At 40.5% G+C, this 23,251-nt stretch overlaps 1 protein-coding gene across 2 annotated transcripts in view; it reads left to right on the forward strand.

Annotated features, from left to right (window-relative positions):
- The window catches only part of prickle2 (prickle planar cell polarity protein 2), a 96,676-nt gene that overhangs the window by 71,892 nt on the left and 1,533 nt on the right, over positions 1-23,251 (forward strand). The window contains exons 1-7 of one of the 2 annotated variants that reach the window (XM_011475083.3): positions 6,172-6,577; positions 11,583-11,766; positions 17,651-17,764; positions 18,294-18,431; positions 20,103-20,306; positions 21,528-21,714; positions 22,360-23,226. In XM_011475083.3, coding sequence (XP_011473385.1) covers positions 11,635-11,766; positions 17,651-17,764; positions 18,294-18,431; positions 20,103-20,306; positions 21,528-21,714; positions 22,360-23,226 — 1,642 coding nt within the window. In that variant the 5' untranslated portion in view covers positions 6,172-6,577; positions 11,583-11,634. Of the gene's footprint in view, positions 1-6,171; positions 6,578-11,582; positions 11,767-17,650; positions 17,765-18,293; positions 18,432-20,102; positions 20,307-21,527; positions 21,715-22,359; positions 23,227-23,251 lie in introns of those variants that run through there. The other variant, XM_011475082.3, reaches the window with a different exon arrangement.

Genomic DNA, 23,251 nt, shown 5'->3' on the forward strand with positions numbered 1-23,251 from the left:
CCTGTCTGCCCCTCCCTCTTCCCTGTCCTTTCCTTTCTGTCTGTCTCCGTCGTATTTCCCCTCTTTGGCTTAATGACTTGCACAGAGCTCTGTATCAGTGAGGCTTGTGCTGCAGGAGTTTGTGCGCTAACGAACCCCCTAGCTAATTAGAATTACAGCCAAGCTGGCCCGTCTCCTCGTTTCCTCTGCCATTTCCCTCTTTCTGGACAAATACAATTTCACCCCTCGACTGGTGTGGAATTAATCTGGTTAATGTTCAGCACAGGGTAATGAATGGCTGCTTATCTGTAGGGAACACAGGAACAGAGGGGGCCCCAGGATGGAATGACCACAGCAAGCCCCCAGTCGATTAAGAATAAAATAATTTGATGTAGGCAGGGTAGTTCCCAAACTTTGTCAGGTCACTCTGAAAGAGAATATAACGAAGCTCTAACTTTACTTTAATGATGCTTCTGGACTTAAGGATCTTACAATATTAGCCTGAATTGCTCCTACAATTTAATGTGAAAGTGTAAGCTTGGCTGTGGTAGTTGTACCTCTCTTGGTGAGTGAAGTGCTACTACCCCAGGTGGAGGAGTTTAAATATCTTAGGGTCTTGATCACGAGTGAGGGAAGAACGACACCGGTCCGTTGTGGTGAAGAGAGAGCTGAGCGAGAAGGCAAAGCTCTCAATTTACCGGTCAACCTTCGTTCCAGTACTCTCCTATGGTCATGAGCTCTGGGTCATGACCGAAAGAATGAGATCCTGAACACAAGCGGCTGAGATGAGCTTCCTCCGTAGGGTGGCTGGGCGCTCCCTTAGAAATAGGGTGAGAAGCTCGGTCACTTGTAGAAAGCTCGGAGTAGAACCGCTGTTTCCCCACATCGAGAGGAGCCCATTGAGTAAGCTCAGGCATCTGGTCCAGATGCTTCCTGCACATCTCCCTTGAGATGGTGTTCTGGGCATGTCCATCCCACTGGGCGGAGGCCCCTGGGAAGACGCAGGACACACTGGAGAGACAATGTCTCTCAGCTGGCCTGGGAACACCTCGGGGGTCCCCCAAGAGGAGATGGAGGAAGTGGCCCAGAGAAGGAAGTCTGGGCATCTTTGCTTAGACTGCTGCCAGACCTGGAGGAGCAGAAGGAGATGGATGAATGGATGGATGGATGGAATGTTAAAGATTTTGGATATTTTTCTTTTTTGGCTATTATTCAATGTTTCAACAGCGATGAATTTAGAAGAACAAACTGCAACAGAGGAAATTTCCTTCTTTTAGTAATGATGACTCCAAATAGTTACTCTCACCAGACAGGAAGTCCTTCAAACCTGTCCCGCATAGCAGCAAAAACATGCATGACATTACATTTAACAATGATTAACAAATCACCTTTTTCAACTTCAGAGCCTTAGATTAATTTTACCCTCAAAATTGTATATTTTTTAAACAAATTAAAGACAATGTAATTTATTTATTTGAAATGTTTTTAGGATTTAAGTTAAATATATATTTCCCATCACATTTAAAAAAAAGATTTAAAGCAAAACAAAAACAGCAAATAAAAAACAAAATGCTATCAATATAAGTAGCAGAAACTTGTGATGACTTTTTACAAAAATTCAGCCTAAAACTGCAAAAGACATTAGCTGCAAAAGAAAATTATGTATTTTACCAGAAACACATCAATGGATGAATATGGCAGATGGTGAAGTTTGTCTGAAATGTACTAATTTTTATTAGTTTAGCCACATTGATCTCAAAACTTGTTTTGGATTTCTGGTGTTATTATTTTTTTTCACAAATTTAATCAAGACCCTAACCCAGAAAATTAAGACAACATTTGTGACTGTTTGAGTAGGAATTATTTTTTGTCCATTTTTGGACTCATGTCAGAGAAGAAACGCTTTTAGAATCAGATGAAAAAACAGAGACCCACTTCAAACATTGTGAGGTGTGCTAAAAACTCATTTGTTAATGCTGCTGATATTTAGTAAATTTGGTTTCATTTATAGATAATTTCTATTTCTGAATCTGTGAGGTGCCGTTTCCAGCATATAGGCTGCATTGTTGGAGCCATTTAATCAATTGTATGTGCAAAATGGTGCAACAAGTCATGACACCTTTTGGTAAAGCTAGAAAGTTATCTAGAAGATGATTTTGTTCTATTGTTGACTTTTGCATCAAATGATTTAAGAAAATAAAATATGGCTAAAAACTGTATTCTAGTTTTTCCATAACAAGAAAGTAAAGTTTGTTCTTAAAGAAGAACCTACTATTGCACTTTTCGTGAAATTAAAAAACTAAACTGAAAGCTTGGGCCTCACCATGGAGTCCAAACAAACCTTTGAGCTGACAGAGAAACAGAAAACCACATTCTAGGTAGGAATTCACTTTAGGAGCAGGAGCAGAAAGAAAGGAAGAAAAGCTTTATGGGAAGTGAGTTTCTTCACTCACATGTCTGAGCTTTCAGCTGTTGGAGTTAGTCCCAGCTGCCTTGTGTGTTGACTCTGGAGTGATAGCCATCAACATTTGCCACATGAAAAGAGGAGAGATCAGTGTTGCTGGAAAAGACAGATGAGGAAACTTTGTTAGGAAGTCTGCCACAATTTAATTCCAGATAAAACCATTTTTCTTTTTTCTTTTAAGTGGAAATGTATTTTTAACCATACCAGGAGATACATAAATCACTTCCTGTTCTAATAAGACAGGATTATTGTTTATGCAGGATAAAACCATTTGAGCCTGAAATGCTTTACATGCACCCCAGCTAGACTTCTGGCCTCAGGGAACTTGTATTTATGAGACTACTCATCCTGTGCTTTGATAAAGACAAAAGAAAAAAAAGGTTTGTGATTGCTTAGAAAAGGGATTAAAACTTGTTTAACTAGCAGTCTAAAATAACCAAACATTGGCTCTCTGTGAATGCTGGAATAAATGTAAAACCCGTATCCTAAGCTGGCCTCCAAACATTAAATCAGCTCTCTCGTGGCATTAAAAGCAGCTCATGGCAGGTCTGTGAGCGGTTAAATTGGGAAAGGGAATGACTTACTGAAAGAAGAGGCGGTACCCTGACCAACTGTTCTGTGGTCGTTCTGCATGATGGACGCTGTCACTTTAGGCCTCTTTTAAAATATTGTGGACAGACCATAAGTACAGCTCGGTTCTGATTGATACTTCTATGTTTGTAAAGAGATTATAAATTATCATGGATTTAACATGAAGAGAGTTGCTCTGCCGTGTGCAGAAGAGACATGCAAACTGAAAGATGGTTTGTAGGACAAAATGGAGCTTCCATCACAAGCTGGAGCAACTGCAATGAAGCAAGGGGAAAGAACATTAGATTTGCAAAAGCAACTTAAAGGAAGTTTTTTTTTAAACAGGTAGAAATTATTTTGCCTCAAACTACCATTCAAGAACTCTACACCATGCTTTCCATAGGCCAGTATTTGCCTGTTTTTCCTCCTTTTAAACCAATTTTTTTTCAGTCTAGGAGGACATGAGCATACACATTGACCCTGGTGTCTTTGGTCCACACTGGTGTTAGTTTCTTTGGATCTTCTTTTGGTAATCATCAAGCAAACTCTGCCTGGGAAAAACGAACGCTTCAGTTTTCTTGCAAATGAACCCTGCTGTGATTCACTGCAGTGTAGATGCCAACAAGCCCTCCAGTGGGGGCAAAGAGTGGAAGTGAGTCAAACAGACAAATAAATATTGTGAGGCACAGTGCATTTTGAGTAGGAAGAAACATTTCCTAATCAGATTGTGTCATAAACCTTCTGTTATCTGTAACACTGGTGCTTTGCAAACCCATATTATTGTGTTACAGTGTTTTGCCATCACTTTAGAGGATTTTAGAAAATAAAAACAAAACATCTGATCCATGAACTTCCTGTGGTGGTAATGGCGGTGGTGTGTTCATGCTGGTCAAAAGAAAAAAGAAAAATAACATACTTTTTTTGTCCCTGGAAAAATAGATACTGTGCAGGAAGTAAACTTTTATCAGTTTATCGGGTTCTTTTTTTGCCAGGTTATTATCAAATACGCAGGTCTTCAACAGCCATATTAGGCAAGTTTTAATATCCATCAGGATATTAAGTGGTTCCATTTATGATCATTTTCAAAAAAAGGATTTGCCTATTATTAATGATGTCAAATTCTGCCATTGTAAACAAAGGGTTTCAATGCCTTTTTCAGTCAAAGTACGTTTTAAATAAAAAATGACCCCTTGTTTTCCCCAAAATTGACTTGAAATTGATTAACGTTTTTGACAGCAAAACGAAACGCAAACAAACCATTTTTGTCCCTTTTTTGTTTTGTCCTTGTTGAATGACCAATTAACTTGGTAAAAGGTATTCACTGTTTTATTTTATCTAGTTGATTTTCATTGGTCTATAACTCTTTTGTGCCTCTTCGGCTAATGCTCTTGTTCTCATGTTAAACAACCCTCTTGTGTTTACAGTGACTAACTGACTGCTGCCTGTCTGAGTCGAAGCCAGCCTCCTGCTGCTCTTCTGCTCCCTCTCTGCCTGTGCTGTGCTGAGCTGAGCCATTTGATTCAAGGGAATGTCTCAATTCACATGCAAAGTCTGCAAGAGCACCACTTAGGAAGGCTGCTAATTACACCAATGTTGAGATGCTGACTTACTGACATCACACCAGGGTACTGGCTCCAGGGAAAAGCAGAGAAGAAAGCTTCGATGAAGTCTGCAGAAAGAAGCCAGGGTCTGACAGGAAGCATACAGACTTGCTTTCAAATTAAAAGGAAGACATGATAGCTGTTTATTTTTTTATACTTCAAAATGAATTATTACTAAATGCGAACAATATGTGTGTGTTTCTAAGTACATAAAACATGTCGTTTTTTTTAATGAATTTAAAAAGAGTTACTTACAAAAATAAAACACTTTACTATTTTCCTTGTAGTTAACAAACCAGCATTTTCTTAATGTGACATTCTAGAAACCAGATTGCATGTTTCATTTATTAGTACCGGTACATTTTTACAAGTGTTGAAAGATTGTTCATTTTTTTGACAAGCAATGCAAAGCTGGTGCTAGAAAAGAGGCCACAAAAACCTCAAAGTCATAGATGAAGTAGCGCTGGTTAAAGGATCTTCCAGCATTGAGTCTGGCAGAGGTCTATCCATCTTCCAAACTAGATGTCCCTTCTTCTTTTTCCTAAGTATTTTAGTTAAAAAAACAAATTGCACCTGGGTGGCTCAGTTGACTGTGTGTAGGACTGGCACATGGGAAACCAGGGTTTGTTTCCCAGGGGGCACAATGAGCTGAATCCAGTATGGGTCTTTGGGCAATACCCTTCACACTACTGCCCACCTGTAGCCACAAGGGAACTCAAGCCTCGGTCCCCCATGTGCCCGTCCACGGCCTGGATAAAATACAGGGTTGGATCAGGAAGGGCATCCAGCGTAAAATTCTCTGCCAAGCCAAATATGTGGATCAGTCGAAGCTGATTCGCTGTGGTGACCCTTGAGGGGATGTGCTGAAAGGTGAACAACAAAATTTTATCTTCAAAAATACAGTTCCAATCAATTTTATTGTGATTTCATACTCATTGTTTAGCATCCTGCCAATTGCAGTGGTGTCGCACCACTACGCCCAACTGCCACATTTTGTTTCCGCTGTTAGTGATGTGGAAGCAAGTAAAACTCATTAGAAAGAGCAAATAAATGAATAAATACATACAAAATATTTAGGAAATTACACCCTAACCTCTAACTATGAGCCATGCTGTGGTTATTACACAGAACTGATCAGTTGATGCTACTAATGCGATTGGTGAGGTAGTAAACACATAACATTTCATCAAAAGTGCAGTTAAAATCAATGACCTTACTCTTTGTAGTCAGACTATTTTTTTCTTTATGCACTAATCATTTTTCATCTACAATCAATAGCGCAAAGATTTATTTAGGATGTGGACATATTTGCTTTGTTTGACCTTCAATTCTTCCTTTAATTTATGTGATTTAGCCTTTTCATATTTTAATTTTAAAATATAAATTTTAAATAAATTTCTCGTTTTAAAGCCAGTAAAGTATATGGAAATCAGTTTAATCAACTTGAGCGTTTTTTTCCAGGCTGTTAACGTGTTGTGCGCCTTATTTTGAAAGGGTAACCGGAAGTGACACTTTTCTCACCCCTTGCTTGGCATCTCCTCCCGATTAAAGCGCTGCAGCTGAAGACCGTGTTATTCAGCTGCAGGATCTGCTCCTGCTGCACGCCTTAGTTGGAGCTTTGCAGTGAAAGGAGTTACCTCTCTTTTTGGGGGACTGCCGGTTTTTCTGCTGAAATCTTTCCAGTTTGGATCCGTCAATGAATGCTGACGCGCTCTAAGTTGGCTGCACGTTTTTGTTTTTCCTAAACTCCTGTGCGTCTTTGGAGCGCATGGGGATTTGGACGGACGGGGTTAGATGTAGCGGAGAGGTGTGGATCATCATGCAGACTGGTGTGTTTTCGTGGCAACGGCGTGGATGTGGAGTTTTGTGGCTGATTCTGCAATGAGGAGCGTGTTCTTTCAAAGCAGCAGCAGCAGCTCAAGCGCAGAAGTCGGAGCTGTACTTTCGCTCCGTTTGTAAGAAGGTAAACAGCAGTGTGTGTCCCCCTCCTCACTTTTATTTAAGGCATTTACCTTTATTCCAATTTTAGGACTAAGTGTTCAATTGTGTGCTTAAAACTATTTTGGAGACGGTTTAAAGGCTCATTGTTTGCAGCAATGTTTTTCTGATTTTGTCTTAAGATTACCTTCAGTTTTATTTGGGAAGCGCCCCCCACTCCCACCCCCACAGCACAGTGATCAGGCTCCTGTGTGCTGTGGACCGTGTGTCAAATGCATTGGACCTCACAATAAACAAACAGGCAAATAAGAGGGCTAAACTGTCTTAATTAATTCGTGTTTTCGAGTCTTGTTATGATGTTGTTGCAAACTGCACAAAAATGACACCCCAAAATACTAGATTGATGTTTAATTTGTATACTTTTAACAGAAATGTTAGCAGTGAAAAGGCACAGGATTGGGCTACAATAGGGGCTACTGTGGGGGGTGTCAGCTGTAATCAGGGGGAGCTCAAAAACTAACCCAATCTGACAGGAATCTATATGACAACCTAATAATATTTCCAACATTTATAATAATCTACAACTTGCTGGAAAAGTAACAGATTAAAGGGCAATACAATGTTCAAATGCACTGTAAAAAAACGTACAGTGCACACCCTTCCTCCTTTCTATTCAGACTGTTCGATATATGGCTTGCTGGTTCACAAATGTCCTAATGATCTCTCACCAAACTGCTGATTTCTGATTGTGGTTGGGTAAGTATTGGGTGCCTGGCCCTTCCACGACCCCAATGTCAAAAAATAAATAAATACACGTCAGCCACCTCAATATCTTCAGCAAATATGCATAGAATTCAAAGGCAGGTAGGAAAAAAATGTCTTTTGTTTAGTTTGGTTACCAAGTTTCATTTATTTGCCCTGAATTTTGTTGTTTTAATGTCCATGTATGTTCATGTGATACTAATCTTTGTTTCTTAGAAATGTAAAATTTCAAATATGCCACAGATTTTTGGTATCCTGTTAAAGACCCAGTTTGTTAAAAAATAATGTTTTGGTGTTTTTAACATGTTCTTGTAGCATTTTTCTCATGATAGCAGACATATATAAGGAAAAATAAGATTAAAATTGCATTTTTGAGTATTTCTTTATTCAAATCAATTTGAAACAGGAACAGACAAAAAATTATCTTGGAAAAAGCTTGTCCTTATTTGTGTAAAATCTACAATCTAGACTCAAGCTCTCTGCTCCGCTCCACTCTGATGCATCCACTTGCAGACAAATAGATCCATTTACGGCTTTGTTTTCCTCGTCTGAGCTGGCACCTGACTCAAAACTGTGCGACTCGATGGTTTCAATATTGCATGCCATTTTTGTTCCGTGGCTAACATTAGGTTGGGGTTGTGAGATGCTGTAAGCCAGCGGGAGAGTATGTAAACAGATAGATGATGGAAAGTGGAGGCGGGCTTGCTCCCCGCCAGCAGTCCCGCCTGCAACTTTTGGCTAAAAATCCCATAAATATAATTAAAAGACCACTGCGAACACTTTTAAAATGGACCAAAAGGAGCGGGTCTTCAATCTTCTTTTATTATCCCTTAAAAAATGATAACTTGCTTTGTTGGATCAGATGTTCATACAATCTAAAGATGGGGGGGGGCTCGGGTTGTCCATATTTCTGTTCGTCAGGGTGAATACACTTTTCAAATCAAAGTCCTTGGCTTTGACGAATTCCTCCTTTTTTTAGGTGCCTTTTTTGTCAAAAGATCTCGACTTTGTCCAATAATAAATAATTGTGGGAAAATTACTCCAAAGCAACAAAACTACATGTTTTTCTTGAGGTTCTCTCAAGTTAAATTGGGTATTATCCTGATCGTTTGTCTGTTGTGACCAGGACTTTGTAAACCCATAGTCTAAATGGTTTTGACAGGTGGATGCAGGCCTAATCCTTCCTTTGCAATACACGGCTTCAGGTTCCTGCTAATTGTATTTTATTCAAGATATCTGTTTGAAGCCTGCTTCTTGTCAGGAACGCCTTAGTCTTGTTTGTTACTGATTTCCTTTTAAGTGCTCAGTATTTATTTCCCCGTTGTGCCTCAATGGTTTTCTCTGCTTTAATATTGCTCAGCTGTGAAACGCAAAGCCAATTACGGAGTACATTGGAGCAGTCTTTGGGAGATGTGATTCTGATCTGACTGTCCAGATTGATGAAGTGGAAGAGCTGCATTGGATTAAGGAAAGAAAGCCCCTTAGAAGAGGCACTTGTGCGACCAGCTCCAGAGAATGTATACTTGTGCATTTTAGACCAAATCTGTAACAATAAAGATACCTTTTTTTCCGCTGTACAGAACATCTCCCCTTGTAAGGGGACGAAGACCCCATAGATAAAAACAAAATAACACCCAAACTTCAAATTTTGAAGCTCTTCGGTCTGTTGAAAAAAGAAATCCTGGTTATTCTCATTAAATGCTGAACGGGTTTAAGATCTTTGACCATTTGAAGCAGCAGTGGGCTTTGGTCTGTGAGGACAATCAAACCCAGGTTTTGTATTAAAGCCATCTATTACCCGGGCAACATGTTGGAGATCAGGACGATAATGATTAACTGAAAATGGGGAATCATTGTTCACTGACATTGCAGTTACAGCAACTGCTACCTAAAAAAAGTATCACCTCCATGTTTCAGGCCGACCACTCGCTCTAGCCGACCAATAACACATCGGCCCTTTACGCCCCCCCTCAGAGATAAAACGGTCTGATTATACTTAAAAGAGGAAACATGACTCTTTGCTTCCTTCTTTTGACATCAAGCATTTTAGGGCGACTCTGATGTACTTGAGCTGTAAAACCAGAGCTATTAAATCTGATCTTATTCAAATCATGCAGCTTACATGTGGAAGCCCCGAGATTAAGTTTCAGCGGAGGGGAAATCCCACGAATGTCCGTGAAGTGTGTTAATAAAATAGGCTCCCAAAGTGTCCTCTGTCAGAAGATATCAAGATGTTTGTAGTCACTGGAGTAAAATTCTCATCGCACATCTGGACTGAGTGAGCCGAAAACCTGGTCTTCTCCCAAAGTTGCTAGATTCCTTGTGTCCACTAGGAATCCCTGAGAGATTGAAGTGTGTGAGGGTGGAGTTTCCTTTTGTTAAAGGCTTTTCTTTACATCAGTTTGTCTTAACCTTTAACAAGCTAGCAGCAGTCGGGAACAATGACGGATGGGTACATATATATATATATATATATATATATATATATATATATATATATATATATATATATATATATATATATATATATATATATATATATATATATATATATATATATATATATATATATATATATATATATATATTGGGGGGGTTCCTGATCCCCTGATGTCCTGTCCTGCTCTCAGCCAAAGATTGAGTGCCCTTGTAGATGTGTGAGATTTAAACGTGTATCCCATCCTGAAAATTAACCCTGATTTATTAATAAGGGCAAGTAAGCCGGGCTGTAACGAGGCAGGCTGAGTCCCCCAGGCTATGACAGGGTACTGCAGTGAAAGTACCAGCTCCAGAGTGTCTGAATGACAGTTTTCTGATCACTTCTTCAGCCTGTGCTGCATGCTTGCTCTTTCGATCAGTATTCAGGATGCTGTAGCTACTCGGCAAGTTTAATTCAATATTTTTCTTCTCCATACACGGCAGGAGCTAAAGTCTGTTAGCTGTCTGGCAGATGGCTAAGAAGTGACGACTGACAGTTTGTCCAACTTGACCCATTCGGTTAGCGCTTGACTCTTCAGGATTACGTGCTCATGACTACTTGTGGAATGTCAGACGGACAGTTTCGTCAGAGCCTCTTTAGAGTTTTCTGCTCTTTTAGCCGAATCTATCAGCAATTTGTCAAACTAATTGAGGAGCTCTGTTAACTTGAGCTTAACCTTTGGACAAGAACTGTCCCTCCAACGAAAAAAACATGATGAGACTTGGCTTGCTCCGCAGATTGTACTTTTATGCCCTGTGAGCATTTTGCAACAACAGGTATTTAACACAAACAACTTATAGGAAAAGTTGTGGAAAGAAGAAGGAAAGCAGTCTTTCGCAGCTGTGCCATAAAAATCGAGTGCAGGATTTAGATTGAGACGGGATCATGAAAATATCTGGGTTTTGTACTTTGTGTGTGAGCACACTGTAACAGATCCTAATCTGCTCAAGACTTGTCTGTCAAACATCGTCCTGAGTGTCCTTAAGCTGCTCCGTACGGCTGACTGTCAGACAGACAGGCATCCATCTGAGAAGATAATAAGATTGTCTCCCCGGTTTAGCCGCCTGCGGAGGTTAGGGGTTAGTGGAGTTTGACCTTTTGGCCACCCGGTTTCCATTTTAAGGGCTTAGGACTGTCAAGAACAGAAGAATCTGTACGCTTGCTGTGTTTCTACCGTTAGCATCAGAATACAGAGCTGGGCTTCCCAGTGTTTGTAGGGTAACTGCAGAGTGATGCACAAATAGCTTCAGCTCTGCCAAGTGGCGCTCTGATATTTAAAGGGTGAAATCACCCATTCAGGTATGCAACCATCTTGTAGCTGTCACAGCAAAGCGTCTGCTCATGTTTCAGATGAAAATGTTCCACAGACCGTGTGGGTTGTTGTTTGCATAGTCTTGCTTTCAGTGGTTGTGTTGTGGTAATTTACATATCCTGTTTGGGATTTTGTCCACATACTTGGTTCCCAAGAGGACTGTTGAGCATTCCCTTTGTGGCGCCTGAATTTTACTGCAACAAGAAGCCTTGACCCGTCGGTTCGGTTTATTTTTGTTGCTTTCTGTGCCTAATTAGAGTCCCCAAGCAGCAACGGTAGCACAGCCTTGTTTTCTTAGGACGCTACACAGTTTCGTTCTTTCCACCCTAAATAGAAAGTGGGCATTGTACTATTTTGCACCAATTCCAGTTTATGTATCTTTAAAGTAAAATTCTCCAGTTTGATGATTGCCTACTTGATGTTCACCATTCAAACCATTTGCTTGAACCTGTGGTATGTGTTTGTCCATTTTTGCAGAAAGATTTGTGTGCACTGTAAGTGTCGCCGCGAGGAGCATGCAGTGACAGCCATGCCTGTAGAGATGGAGAAGATGGTCACCAAGCTGATGTATGACTTCCAGAGGAACTCCACCTCAGATGACGACTCTGGCTGCGCCCTGGAGGAGTACGCTTGGGTTCCACCAGGACTTAAACCAGAACAGGTACTCTGGACCACTGCATTCATGCTGGAAAATTCAAAAAATGCAGCTTGACTTGTTGCGTCTTTTTATGGTTTGTGGTTGTGTACTGTATTTTTTCGCACTATAAGGCATGCTTGAAAGCCTTAATTTTATTATTATTAAAAAAATAATCTGGAGCACCTTATACAGTGTTCCCCCGCTTATTCGTGTTTCAATATTCGCAGCTTCACGTATTCGCAGATTTTTTTTTCCAGTCACGTGACTCCTCCGGTTCATCACAAAAAACTCAGCTCAAGACGCTTGTATGAGACTTTTGAGTCCGAAAGGAGGTGCTGCCCGAGTTTCGGGGGGGGGGGGGGGGGGGGCAGCTTCCTTGTCGGCAGCTAAATAATATTTTATAGCGAGCAGTCCCCTGCAAGGGGAAATGGCATCAGCTCACTCAGAAGCAGTTGGAAGATATCCTGATGCGCTGAGGAAGATAATCGCGGAAAATAGTTATCATTATGGATGAAACTGGCCACTTCTAAAAGAAGATGCCCTCTTGCACTTAACTACTGAAGGAAGAAGCACAGGCTCCTGGGTTATGGCACAGAGTGACACTCCTAATGTGCGTTATAAAGTATGCTACGTTACAGACTATTGCTCTTCACAAAGCATCAGAGATGTTTCAAAAGTGTTTTTGATTTGATTTTGAGTAAGAATCTGTGACGGACATTCTTCACCTGCTTGAGGGGGGGGGGGGGGGACTCCATTTTCATGGATTCTGCATATTTACGGATATGGGGGGAGAACTGTGCATAGATTAATTCTAATGTTTGTTTGAGTGTTACACTAAGATGGCTAACGTAGCGGTTTCTAACTGTTTTACAGTAGATTTAATGGCCCTTAAGAACACTGAGCCAACCTTGGATAGTGCATTAAATGGCTTCATAGGTGTTGGGGCAAATCCTCCAACAATGCTATTGTCGCTGTAGGAGAGTACATGTGGGAGGGTCTCCTGGTTTATTGGACTACACAAGAGTTTATAGATGCTGTTTTCATTTTGTTGATGAGCTGGTCAATACATTGTTTGCACAGGTTTCACCTCGGAGAGCTGAGAGCAGCTATTTTTTTAGCGCCCTTCAGGGTCACACTTATAACTCTAAGCCCAATTAGGTTCTGCGGGTATAGGACCTCTACCAGTAAGGTAATAGGTCTTACAGTGTAGGTAAAGGACCAATTTCTCATCTCCTCCCCCCATATGAAGAGAAATACTCATCTTTATGGAAATTTGTCTGATTTGAAATTCTGAACTGATTTGGTAGAACAGTCTTAATAGCCAGGGTTTATTCTAGGCAGGTTCTATTACCATCATAAAAAGCCAATTTAGGCTGTGGAAACTAGTTGTGCAACATTTTGCAGAGGAGTGGGAGTAAACAAAAACTAAAGCTGAGGATTTAAATGGGGGGTTTTAGATTTCCCCACTGGAAGCCTGAGCTCTCTTTCAGTCCACTTTCAGCCAACATTCTGTAATGAGAGATTCCCGCACTGTGTTCCGTCATTCATGGATTTCTTAGGGATTAGGAGGGATAACGCTGAACTTTACATGGACTCTCTGTAAAAAGTAAAAAAAAAAAAAAAAGTTAAGGGAAAGTCTTTATCACCAAATGGAGCCATTGTGGAGTCTGTTGGACTTGTTAATGAGCTCAATGTGTCGAAAGCCTCCACTCCTCCTGCTGTCTCCATACTCTAAAATGAATTACATGGATGGTGCCAAGGCACAGTTCATCAGGGCCAGGAATCTGGGAGAAGGTCCAGCGATCATAGTGATCCCATTGAGAGGGAAGCAGGTACAGATAATGGATGAGCGGATGACATTATGGAGCAGAAGCTTCAGTCCCATGCAGAGTTTGTCCTCCAGTCCCATCAGTAGGATTTTATATTTCAGTAAATCATCAGGGTTTTTTCTGTGTGCAACAAATACTTGGATAGCAATTTCATTTCACTTTCAAAAGCATTTGTTTCGTTTAAAAAGGAACGATCGCCCTCAAGTGAACCAGTTTCCTTTCAAACAGCAGCAGGTCAACCTGAATAATAATAGAGGGAGGGACGTTTGACCTGGTACAAAATAACAGTTTCATTCCAAAAATGGAGAGAACCATGGTCATGTGTTTTTTGAAAAGGCACCGTCCCCTTTTACATAAACCATTGTCATTATCAATATTATTATTATCATACACCCACACATCTGCAAATGATTACTACTTGCCTCTCCTGCCATTAAATGTTTTTTGTGCTTTTAAGAATCTCTAGAAGCATCTTCAAAGTGTTTGGTAGACATTTATATTCCCACTTTGATGGATTGTTTGGATAGGGACCGTCTCATCCAGTATCGTCCTGAGGTCAAATTTTTGTTTGGTTTATGACCAAATTCCTTTGAAGTTTATGACATTCCCACAAGTCTGGGCACCTAAGACTCAGTGACTGGTGGTCAGGTCAGTTTATGATTGTGCATTTAAAGACGAGCTTAAAAACGTAAAAGGAATTTGTTCATTTGTCCTGTTGGGTTGGATGTTGACTTGTATTAAAGCAAATACTTTATATTTTTTCCTGCAAATTTTAATAGTATTTAAAAAATACTCGTTTAGAGAAACACATCCAGGGTTTTCCCAATCCCAAAGCCAGAAAGACGAGGCTTTTTGAAAAGAAACACGATCCAAACAAAACTTGCTGTTTAGAAAACAAGAAGAGCGCATGAGAATGTTTTGCTCTTTATTTGAGTACTTCAATAAAGCTGTTAAATCTTAATTAATCATTCTTTAAACTATTTTTCGGTATGGTGGCAAATAGTAAATTGTAAATCCATTTTTATATATCAAATTATACTGTATCTAAGGCTTTGCAATGGACTGGCGACCTATCATGAGTCTACCCTGCCTTCGCCCAATATTAGCTGGGGTAGACTTTAGCAAACTCATGACCATGAGAGGGATTCAGTAGGTGTAGAACATAGATGGGTGGATGGATATTCATTGTGAAGATGTAGGGTTTCAGTTACCTGCCAGTCTTTAGAAGACATTGCTGAGACAGAAGTATCCACACTTGCCCTTGTTGTTCCTGACTGCCAGCATGAGCTGTACGGAAACACCTGCAAGACTTTCTACAGGCCGGTGTAATTAGAAAGTCAGAGTCTCTGTTCTCATCCCCAAATGTAGTTGTGAGAAAGAAAAACTGGGATGTCCGCAAATGTATCGATTACAGGAAGTTGAACATTAAGACTATCAAGGACGCTTATGCTCTTCCCAAATTGGAATAATCTTTTTCTGCGTTAACAGACTCAAGGTGGTTGCACTTATTCACGGGTTGTTATTACCCACCCCTTTTAGTATTATATACAGGATATAAGCTACATTGTCTTGGCAGGACTTGTTCACCGCCAGACCTCAAAACTGCAGCTTTTTGGAACATGTTTTGTAATTTATCATCTGCAGTACGTGCATGTGTGTGTCTGTGTGCACCTCGTGACTCATGGCTGTCTACACTTCAGTCAGTCTTTTGAGGACTATCAGTAAGATCTCGTCCCGCCCTTCATCTCATCCTCCGCTACAGTTGTGAGCTGTGCTCCTGGACGAGGAGTCTTTGTCAGGGAGCCAAAGCAAAGAATAAGGAATTAGGTTACACCTCAAACAAGAGCAGTAAATTAACCCCAACCGCAAGCATGTTAAATATAAAACTGCTTACAATCGAAGAGACAGCTTTGAAGCAGTTCAGTTTAAATATAACTTGCTGCTGGGTTTTCAGGGCTTATCCTGGATGATGCAAACCTCTATTATTCCAGTTCATCTGTTCTTGTCTAACAGACTTGGTGCATTTGCGAAGGACAAAGCTGACGGCTTCTTGTCAGTAAATCCATTCAGCACATCGCCATGTCTTCAAGTTTGACACGACCTTGTCTGGAATTATCGATCGTAAATGTTGTCTCCATGAAAGTCACCACTGTGTTTTTTTGTGTTTATGTGTGTTTCCCTCCTTCTTTAATCTTTATTAAGCAACCCCAACTCACCATTTCTCTTTGAAACCCCGTGGCCTTTCCTGCTTGTTCTAAATCCTCCCTCCTACCAACTCATCTTTAACTGCCTGACCTTTGTTATACCCCAGCCCCCTGTAACAGCGCAATAACAAAAGAGCAATAAATAACTGAAGGTTGACACTTGTTGTCTTCTATAGAAATGCAAAGAATGTAAAGAGTCATTTGGAAAAAACAGGTTGGCGTGAATCTGCAGCAGCATGCAACTCTTGTGCATGTCTGCTGTTTAGGAACTCAGGGTTGCATGTGTTTGTGTGTGAGCACGTCTGACAGGTCAGTGACAGATTTCCTTGTCATTGTGCTGAGATGGAAAAGTGAGGTTCCATTAGGTGCTGGGCTGTAAATCAAAGTGATTGTAAGTGTTTGGTGCATCTCAGCTGTAGGTCACAGTGGTCTGTCTCTGGAAACCAAATATCATTTAAAAGATGGCCTGGAATTTTTACAAATATAACAATAGTAATAATTTAAAAATATTTGGACACTAACATTTAATGGCAAAGAAATAAGACGGAATATAGAAAAAGTGAGATGTTAATGAAAATGCCAGTAAACCTTAGACAAACCAGTCAGAACCAAATGTTGCAGTACCTCCAAACACCACTAGAGGCAGGTTTCAAAATGAACCACATGTTACAAAAAATAAAAATAAAACTTTTGTTGTTTTCTAGGACTTGGCTTCTGCAGAACGACAGTACTTTATCAGTTGTGGGCAGGACAGTTGGCAGGGAGTCAGGCTCTAGTCATAACCCATCGTGCATCTGTTTACACTCGCTCCTGCTAGCTTACAGCCTCTCACAACCCCATGCTAACATTTCCAGTACAAGACAAATGGTGAGCAATATTGGAGCTTCCCAGCTGTACAGTTTTGAGCCAGATGCCAGCTGAGACAATGAAAATGAAGGCATTAATGGATCTGTTTTTCTACAAGTGGATTGTAGTTTGTACATAATGACTACAAGCTTTTTATATCTGCCATTTCGTTGTCTGCTCCCGATTCACCACGATTTGAAGAAAAATTCAGGAGTGCAATTTTATCTTAAGTGTCTTAATATAGGTCCTCCATCATGAGAAAAATGCTACAAGAACAATTTTTATTGGAGCGGGTTAGGGCTGCACGATATGAGAAAAACTTGCGATATGCAATATTAGAGATTAATATAACGATTTAATTTGCGGTATATAAACTAATAACAAAATAACCAAAAACATCATTCCCATTTCATTGTAAAAGTTTAAAAATTATACTCCAAATGACCCTCGTCAACATAGGTGACAAACATCTGACATAATAGGCCTCCATCTGATTGATCAACAACATCAAGGCGTCCATCCGATTGGTCAAACGCATAAAGTTATTTATGTGATTCCTCAAGCTGCCATAAGATTGTTTTAACACATTTAAGGTTTACAATTTATTGCGATTTTCGCCGTCTTTTGCGATATGCATATTGCAGAGCTTGATATTGTGATAACGATAAATTTGCGGTATGTTGTGCAGGCCTAGAGTGGGTCTTTAATTTATCATTCATAAATGGTACATATTTAAAAATCAGCCCCTCCCTTAACTTCAAATGTGTTTTTTTTTTCCCCCATAAGCAGCATGGGGTTTCCTATAGATTTATCCACCAGAAGGTTAAGACTTTACCTTGTTTTGTCTATTTTCTGTTTTCTTTAAGTCATAGAGTTAGTTGGGGTACCGGTATATACCATCTCAATTTCTGCTCCAGTTCAGGCTTCATTTTCACATCATGACATCAGAGATGATCCGTCCAGAGATCCATGTCTACATGGTTACATGTTGTGGTACTCCGTCTCTGATCTTTGCCTTGTCGTCCTCAGGTTCATCAGTATTATAACAGCCTTCCTGAGGATAAGGTGCCCTATGTGAACAGTGCAGGAGAGAAATATCGCATCAAACAGCTGCTCCATCAGCTCCCACCCCACGACAATGAGGTGAGTTTACGCCACAACCCACCTTCCACGATTGCTCCCCTTCACTCTTCTGGGTAAAACATAGATAACGCACTACTAAGTTGGGTTTCTATTTTCTTGATGGGCATGAATGAGAGAGCTAAGCGTTTGTAGCTCCTAAAGTATATTTGTCACAGGAACGAATCGTTTATCTAACTAGTTTAGTACATTTCTGTCACCCTGCACTGGATAAAGAAATAGAAGATGGACAGATGGATAAAAGTACACTTTAGAATTTTTGGAAAAAAATCAGATACATACTGTATTTGAAGCAATTAGATTAGCCAAGATGGCTGACAGTCGTTTTTTTTCTTTAAATTCAGTCAAATTGGGGTACAGTCTTCTAGATTTATAGGATCAAAACAACTAAAAACACCTGGTGAATAATGATACACAAATATTTAATGCCAAAAAGAAAATAATTTCTTTTGCTGTTTTTGATATACATGTACATAAGAAGTATGGCTTCCATATATGTTGTGCTTATTATGAGACATGTTTGTGTGTATAGGTGCGATACTGTAATGGCCTGGATGACGAGGAGAAGCGAGAACTTAAGCTCTTTAGCAACCAGAGGAAACAAGAGAACCTAGGACGCGGCAACGTCCGCCTCTTCCCGGTGACGATGACAGGAGCCATCTGTGAGCAGGTAGCAGACAGAAACATTTTTTCTTTTTAAAAGCAAGAACAACTTCTTCCTTTTTTGTTACTTTTTGGTGGAGTGTCTCTCATTTTGGAGAATGAGAAGGAAATTTAATGGCAAGCTAAGCTTACTGCCTCTCAGAATGAAAAATAACGAGGAATTCATGCAAACTTTGATAAGAGAACGTGATCAAACTTTGTTAAGCAAACATTGTCCTTTAATTTTGTGATTCAAAGGAATCCTCTTTTCTTTTTTTTTCTTTTTTTTTTTAGAAATTGCAAAAACTCATTCTCCGCTCTTATTTGTTCTTGGCCTCACTGTTCTACCAGAAACCCTTCAGGCTAGAAGTTTGCAGACTACTGTCAATTCCAGACAAGAGTCTAATCACTCTTAAGCTTCCACAGCAGTACTTCAAGAACATAAAACGTCCCAGTAAAGATGTTTTCTGCCTGGTGTGTCTACTTACAGTTTTGTTTTCCCTGTTTTGCGCCAGCTGTCACACTCCAGGAATCCGACTATTTATTTTATTTAAACTGTAGCATTACATAATACAGCTGAGAGTAAAAACAGCAGCAGCATCCAATCAAATATTTAATATACTGCTTACACATACTCCTTTGGAAACCACACGGGACCTCTGAGTTTAATGGAGTGTCCTTTTAACAACAAACTTGCTCGCTTCAGCATCCGCCAGCCATTTGTTACTGGGTGTAAAACAGGCTGAGTCTAAGTGTGATGAGCCTCGGGTGTATGTCTACCTTGCAGCGCTTGTCTTACTCCTGCACTTAGGCGAAACACACACAAAAAATAGTACATGCAGCACATAAGAGAGCCGGGAAGAACTAAGGGAATGTAATGATTAAATTCCCCCCGCCCCTCTTTGGCTTCCTTAACAGCAGCATTGCTTTTTTTGTAATCTGATTGGAACTCTAACTTTGCCTCCATCCCTCTTGTACCCCTCTTTTGTAAATCTTTTGTTTTTTTAGCAGTCATACCTATTGTCCTCCACTGAGTTCCATTTTTTTTTTCCAAAATGTAATTGTCTAAAATCAGAAATGCTATTACCCAAGGAGAAAATTTTAGCTGTGCGTTCAACTCCAAAACCTGTCATCTGCCATCACGGGAACTAAAAAAAGCCGCATATCAAAGAGGAGAGGAGCTCTTGAAGAAAAGAAATACGGGCCTGTATCCAACTACATCAAAACCCATTTAAAATAGGGAATAAATCATATTCAAAGTGTTTTGAAAGTCTGTGAACTCGTGTTTGAGCCCAGTGACAACAAAGGTTTCTAAAGAAGCTTGATGTCTCTAAAGGGGCCAATCTCGGTCAAGAACCAAAGGAATGCTCTGAATGCACATGACCCATTTTTATTATTGTGTCTACTATTTTAGTTTTGTCAAATATGATCAAATGATAAAAATATATCGAACTTTAAATGAGTAAGTCAGGAAAGCAAACTGAACTACACGTCAGGAAACATATCAACAGTTATGATTCTGGTTTCTGGAACTGTGGAATCTGTTCTGGTGTTCCACAAGGATTATTCAGAATCTTTAATCTGAGATGTTCGAAAGATGTTGATAGAGATGTTCCATGTATAAATGGGAAAATTGTTGTTTAATGGGAGCTAAATGATGAATGTGGGAGAATAAAACTTTCTTTCTTTCCTTTCTTAGTGCGCAGGTCACATCAACGGCGGCGACATTGCTGTGTTTGCATCTCGAGCTGGTCTTGGGGTGTGTTGGCACCCGGCCTGTTTCGTGTGCAGCATGTGCAAGGAGCTTCTGGTGGATCTCATCTACTTTCACCAGGATGGGAAAATCTACTGTGGTCGCCATCATGCCGAGAGGTTGAAGCCACGATGCACAGCCTGTGATGAGGTAGACTTCAACACGCCTGCACTCTGACAGTTTATTATTAGGTACACATGTAACTGTGTCAGTAGAGCTATTAATATTGCCTTTAGTCAGTCGCTCTTGCAGGCAGCTGTCACATGGTTCTTAAGGGATGTTGTGTTAATGGGGTTTTCAGTTTTCTGGTCTCTAAACCAGAAACACTGTACTCTTCCTGGTTCAATGTGTGATAGAGAACTAGCGCAACCATAAAAATAAAATAAATGAATACATTTACGAGAATAAAGTTGTAGTGAGGAAAAAAGTCAAAATCTTGCAGGAATAAAGTCCCAAATTTATAAGAAAAAAGTTGTTATTTATGAGAATAAAGTCGTAAAATTCTCAGGAAATAGTTGTGATTTTACTAGAATAAAGTCGTACATTTATGAGAAAATAATTTTAATTTTATGAGAATAATATTGTGAATTTTTAAGAAAAAAGCTGTAATTTATTTAAAATGAATTCAAAAAAGTAAAAGAAAAAAGTTGTAATGTTAACTAGGAAAAAGCCATTCTTTTCTTCAAATAAAGTTGGTTATGGTATGAATGGCGCGCCCCAGAAATCCAGGTGAGGGTCATGGTTACGAATCTCACCAGGACACTTCCTCCAAGAATCCTCCCCAGTTTCCTGCAAATTCTTTTCAATTTCCCTATACTTATTATAAATCAATGTAGACTCACTAAAAAACTTAGTAAACTGACTTTTGCCTCATAGATATATGACTTGTAAATTCTCAACTTCTTATTTGTGAATTTATAACTTTATTATCGTGAAATGTAATTTTTTTTTACTCATTGTTTTTTCAAATTTTATTCCTGTAAAATGACGACTTTTTAAAAATAATTTTACAACTTTAATCTTGCAAATTTTTGATTTTTTTTTACATAATATTATAACTTTATTCTGTAAAATTACCACTTTTTTCTCATGATTTTATTACTTTAATCTTGTATGTTTATTTATTTATTTTGAATTTTTATGGTGCCCCTAATACTCCATCATTTAAATGTGTGTTAATATGAAAAAACAGTTTAACAGCAACACTTTTAAAAGTCCCCGCTCGCATGAAGCTCGTTCACGCGTTGGAGACAAAGAGGCTCAGGGCTGCAGAGAGCTGGAGGAGGGAGGCGGGCGGTCTTTGTGCTGTCACTCAGCGCTGAGTAATAACCCCTTGATAAACGATCCTCTCTGTTATCTCGCCTTCCTCAGATCATCTTTGCAGACGAGTGCACCGAGGCAGAGGGCCGGCACTGGCACATGAAGCACTTCTGCTGTTTCGAGTGTGAGACAATGCTGGGGGGCCAGCGCTACATCATGAAGGAGGGCCGACCCTACTGCTGCTCCTGCTTTGAGTCCCTGTATGCGGAGTACTGTGACTCCTGCGGGGAGCATATTGGTATGCCATTCCTCAACAGTTTGTCATGGAGTAGTAGGGACTAAAGTGCCCATGGACCCGTGGAGATCCTCTCGCAAAGAGGACACGTCATTCAGCTTCAAGTAAAAGTGAAACAAACCAAGGCTTTTCAGCTACAGAAACACACACAGGATGATACATTTAAACATCTTCCAACCTGTATTTATAGAGGAAATCCTGCTGGGAGAGGAGGATGTGGTGTTGTTCTAACAACGTTGTGTGTGATTCCGTGACATCATGCTTAAGTGCTTTTTTCCCCCCATATTTCCAAACAATTATGATCTGCAGTTCTATCCAACAGGATACCAAAAGTAAGTTGCTAAAAGGAAGGGCTGGTTTAAAACTGAAACCATCAGAAACGCTCCTGATTCAGATGGCAGCTATTAGTGAATGGCTGGTTTTCTCTCCCCTGCAAGGGGAAACATTCCCAAAAGACGGCATGCTTATGCAGCTCAATAATTAGTTTTCCCAAAAGCACTTCATTTTCTGCTCCTAGCACCATTTTTTAATCGGACATCATTGAATCTCCAACTGTTCTCACATAAGATTATGAAGTAATTAACTAAGGTAATGTTTGTGTTTCCAGTTTGCCATTTTACCAAACACTTGTGCCTTTCACTCCTTCAGGCATTGATCAAGGCCAGATGACCTACGATGGGCAACATTGGCACGCCACGGAGGGCTGCTTCTGCTGCGCCCGCTGTAAACGCTCTTTGCTAGGACGACCCTTCCTGCCCAAGCAGGGTCAAATCTTCTGCTCACGCTCCTGCAGCCTCGGGGAGGAACCCAACGGCTCGGACTCCTCGGACTCGGCCTTCCAGAGTGCACGCTCCACCAGGGAGTCCAGGCGCAGCTCCAAGACAGCAAAGGGCGGAGGCGGCGCTGGTGGGGTGCAAGCCGAGAGGTTTTCAGGGGAGGTTGACCCTCTGTCTTTACAAATGGACCTCCTGAGCCTGTCCAGTCTGACTCGTGAACCGCCAGCTTGGCAGAACAAGGAGCAAGCAAGTGAGGGTCATGGTTACGAATCTCACCGGGACACCTCCTCCAGTCCCACTCCTCTCCAGCTCCTCAGTCAGTGCAATGTTCGGAGCGCCTTTAACTCCTCCTGCTCTGGACAAAATGGCCAAGATCACAGGATCAAGGAGAATGGAGGTTTCAAACGGCCTCATATCTCTGCCACTAAGGGTCACTCTTTAAACGACATGTGGTTTCAACAAGGAGCTCCAGAGGAGTACTATCCTCCCAAACTAAGGACCCAGAAGAGCTATACTGAGGTCTCCCATTGCTCTCAGCAGCAGAACGGCTTCACCTCAGACAAGCGCTCAATCAGCTTTCATGGCTTTCAGAGGGGCAGAGATGCTGGGCCTCCAACAGCTGTCCAAGTACCAAGAAGCAGGAACCCCATTAATGCACTTAGTTTCACCGAGCAGCTGACTCCGCTGGTGCAGACCCCGAAAGGATCTACTGAGTCGCTGGCTCTGTTAAATGCCACAGGTGGGTCAACCTGTGATTGACCTTA

The sequence above is a fragment of the Oryzias latipes genome, chromosome 5 (assembly GCF_002234675.1).
Source record: "Oryzias latipes chromosome 5, ASM223467v1".
In the NCBI taxonomy this organism is placed as follows: Eukaryota; Metazoa; Chordata; class Actinopteri; order Beloniformes; family Adrianichthyidae; genus Oryzias; species Oryzias latipes.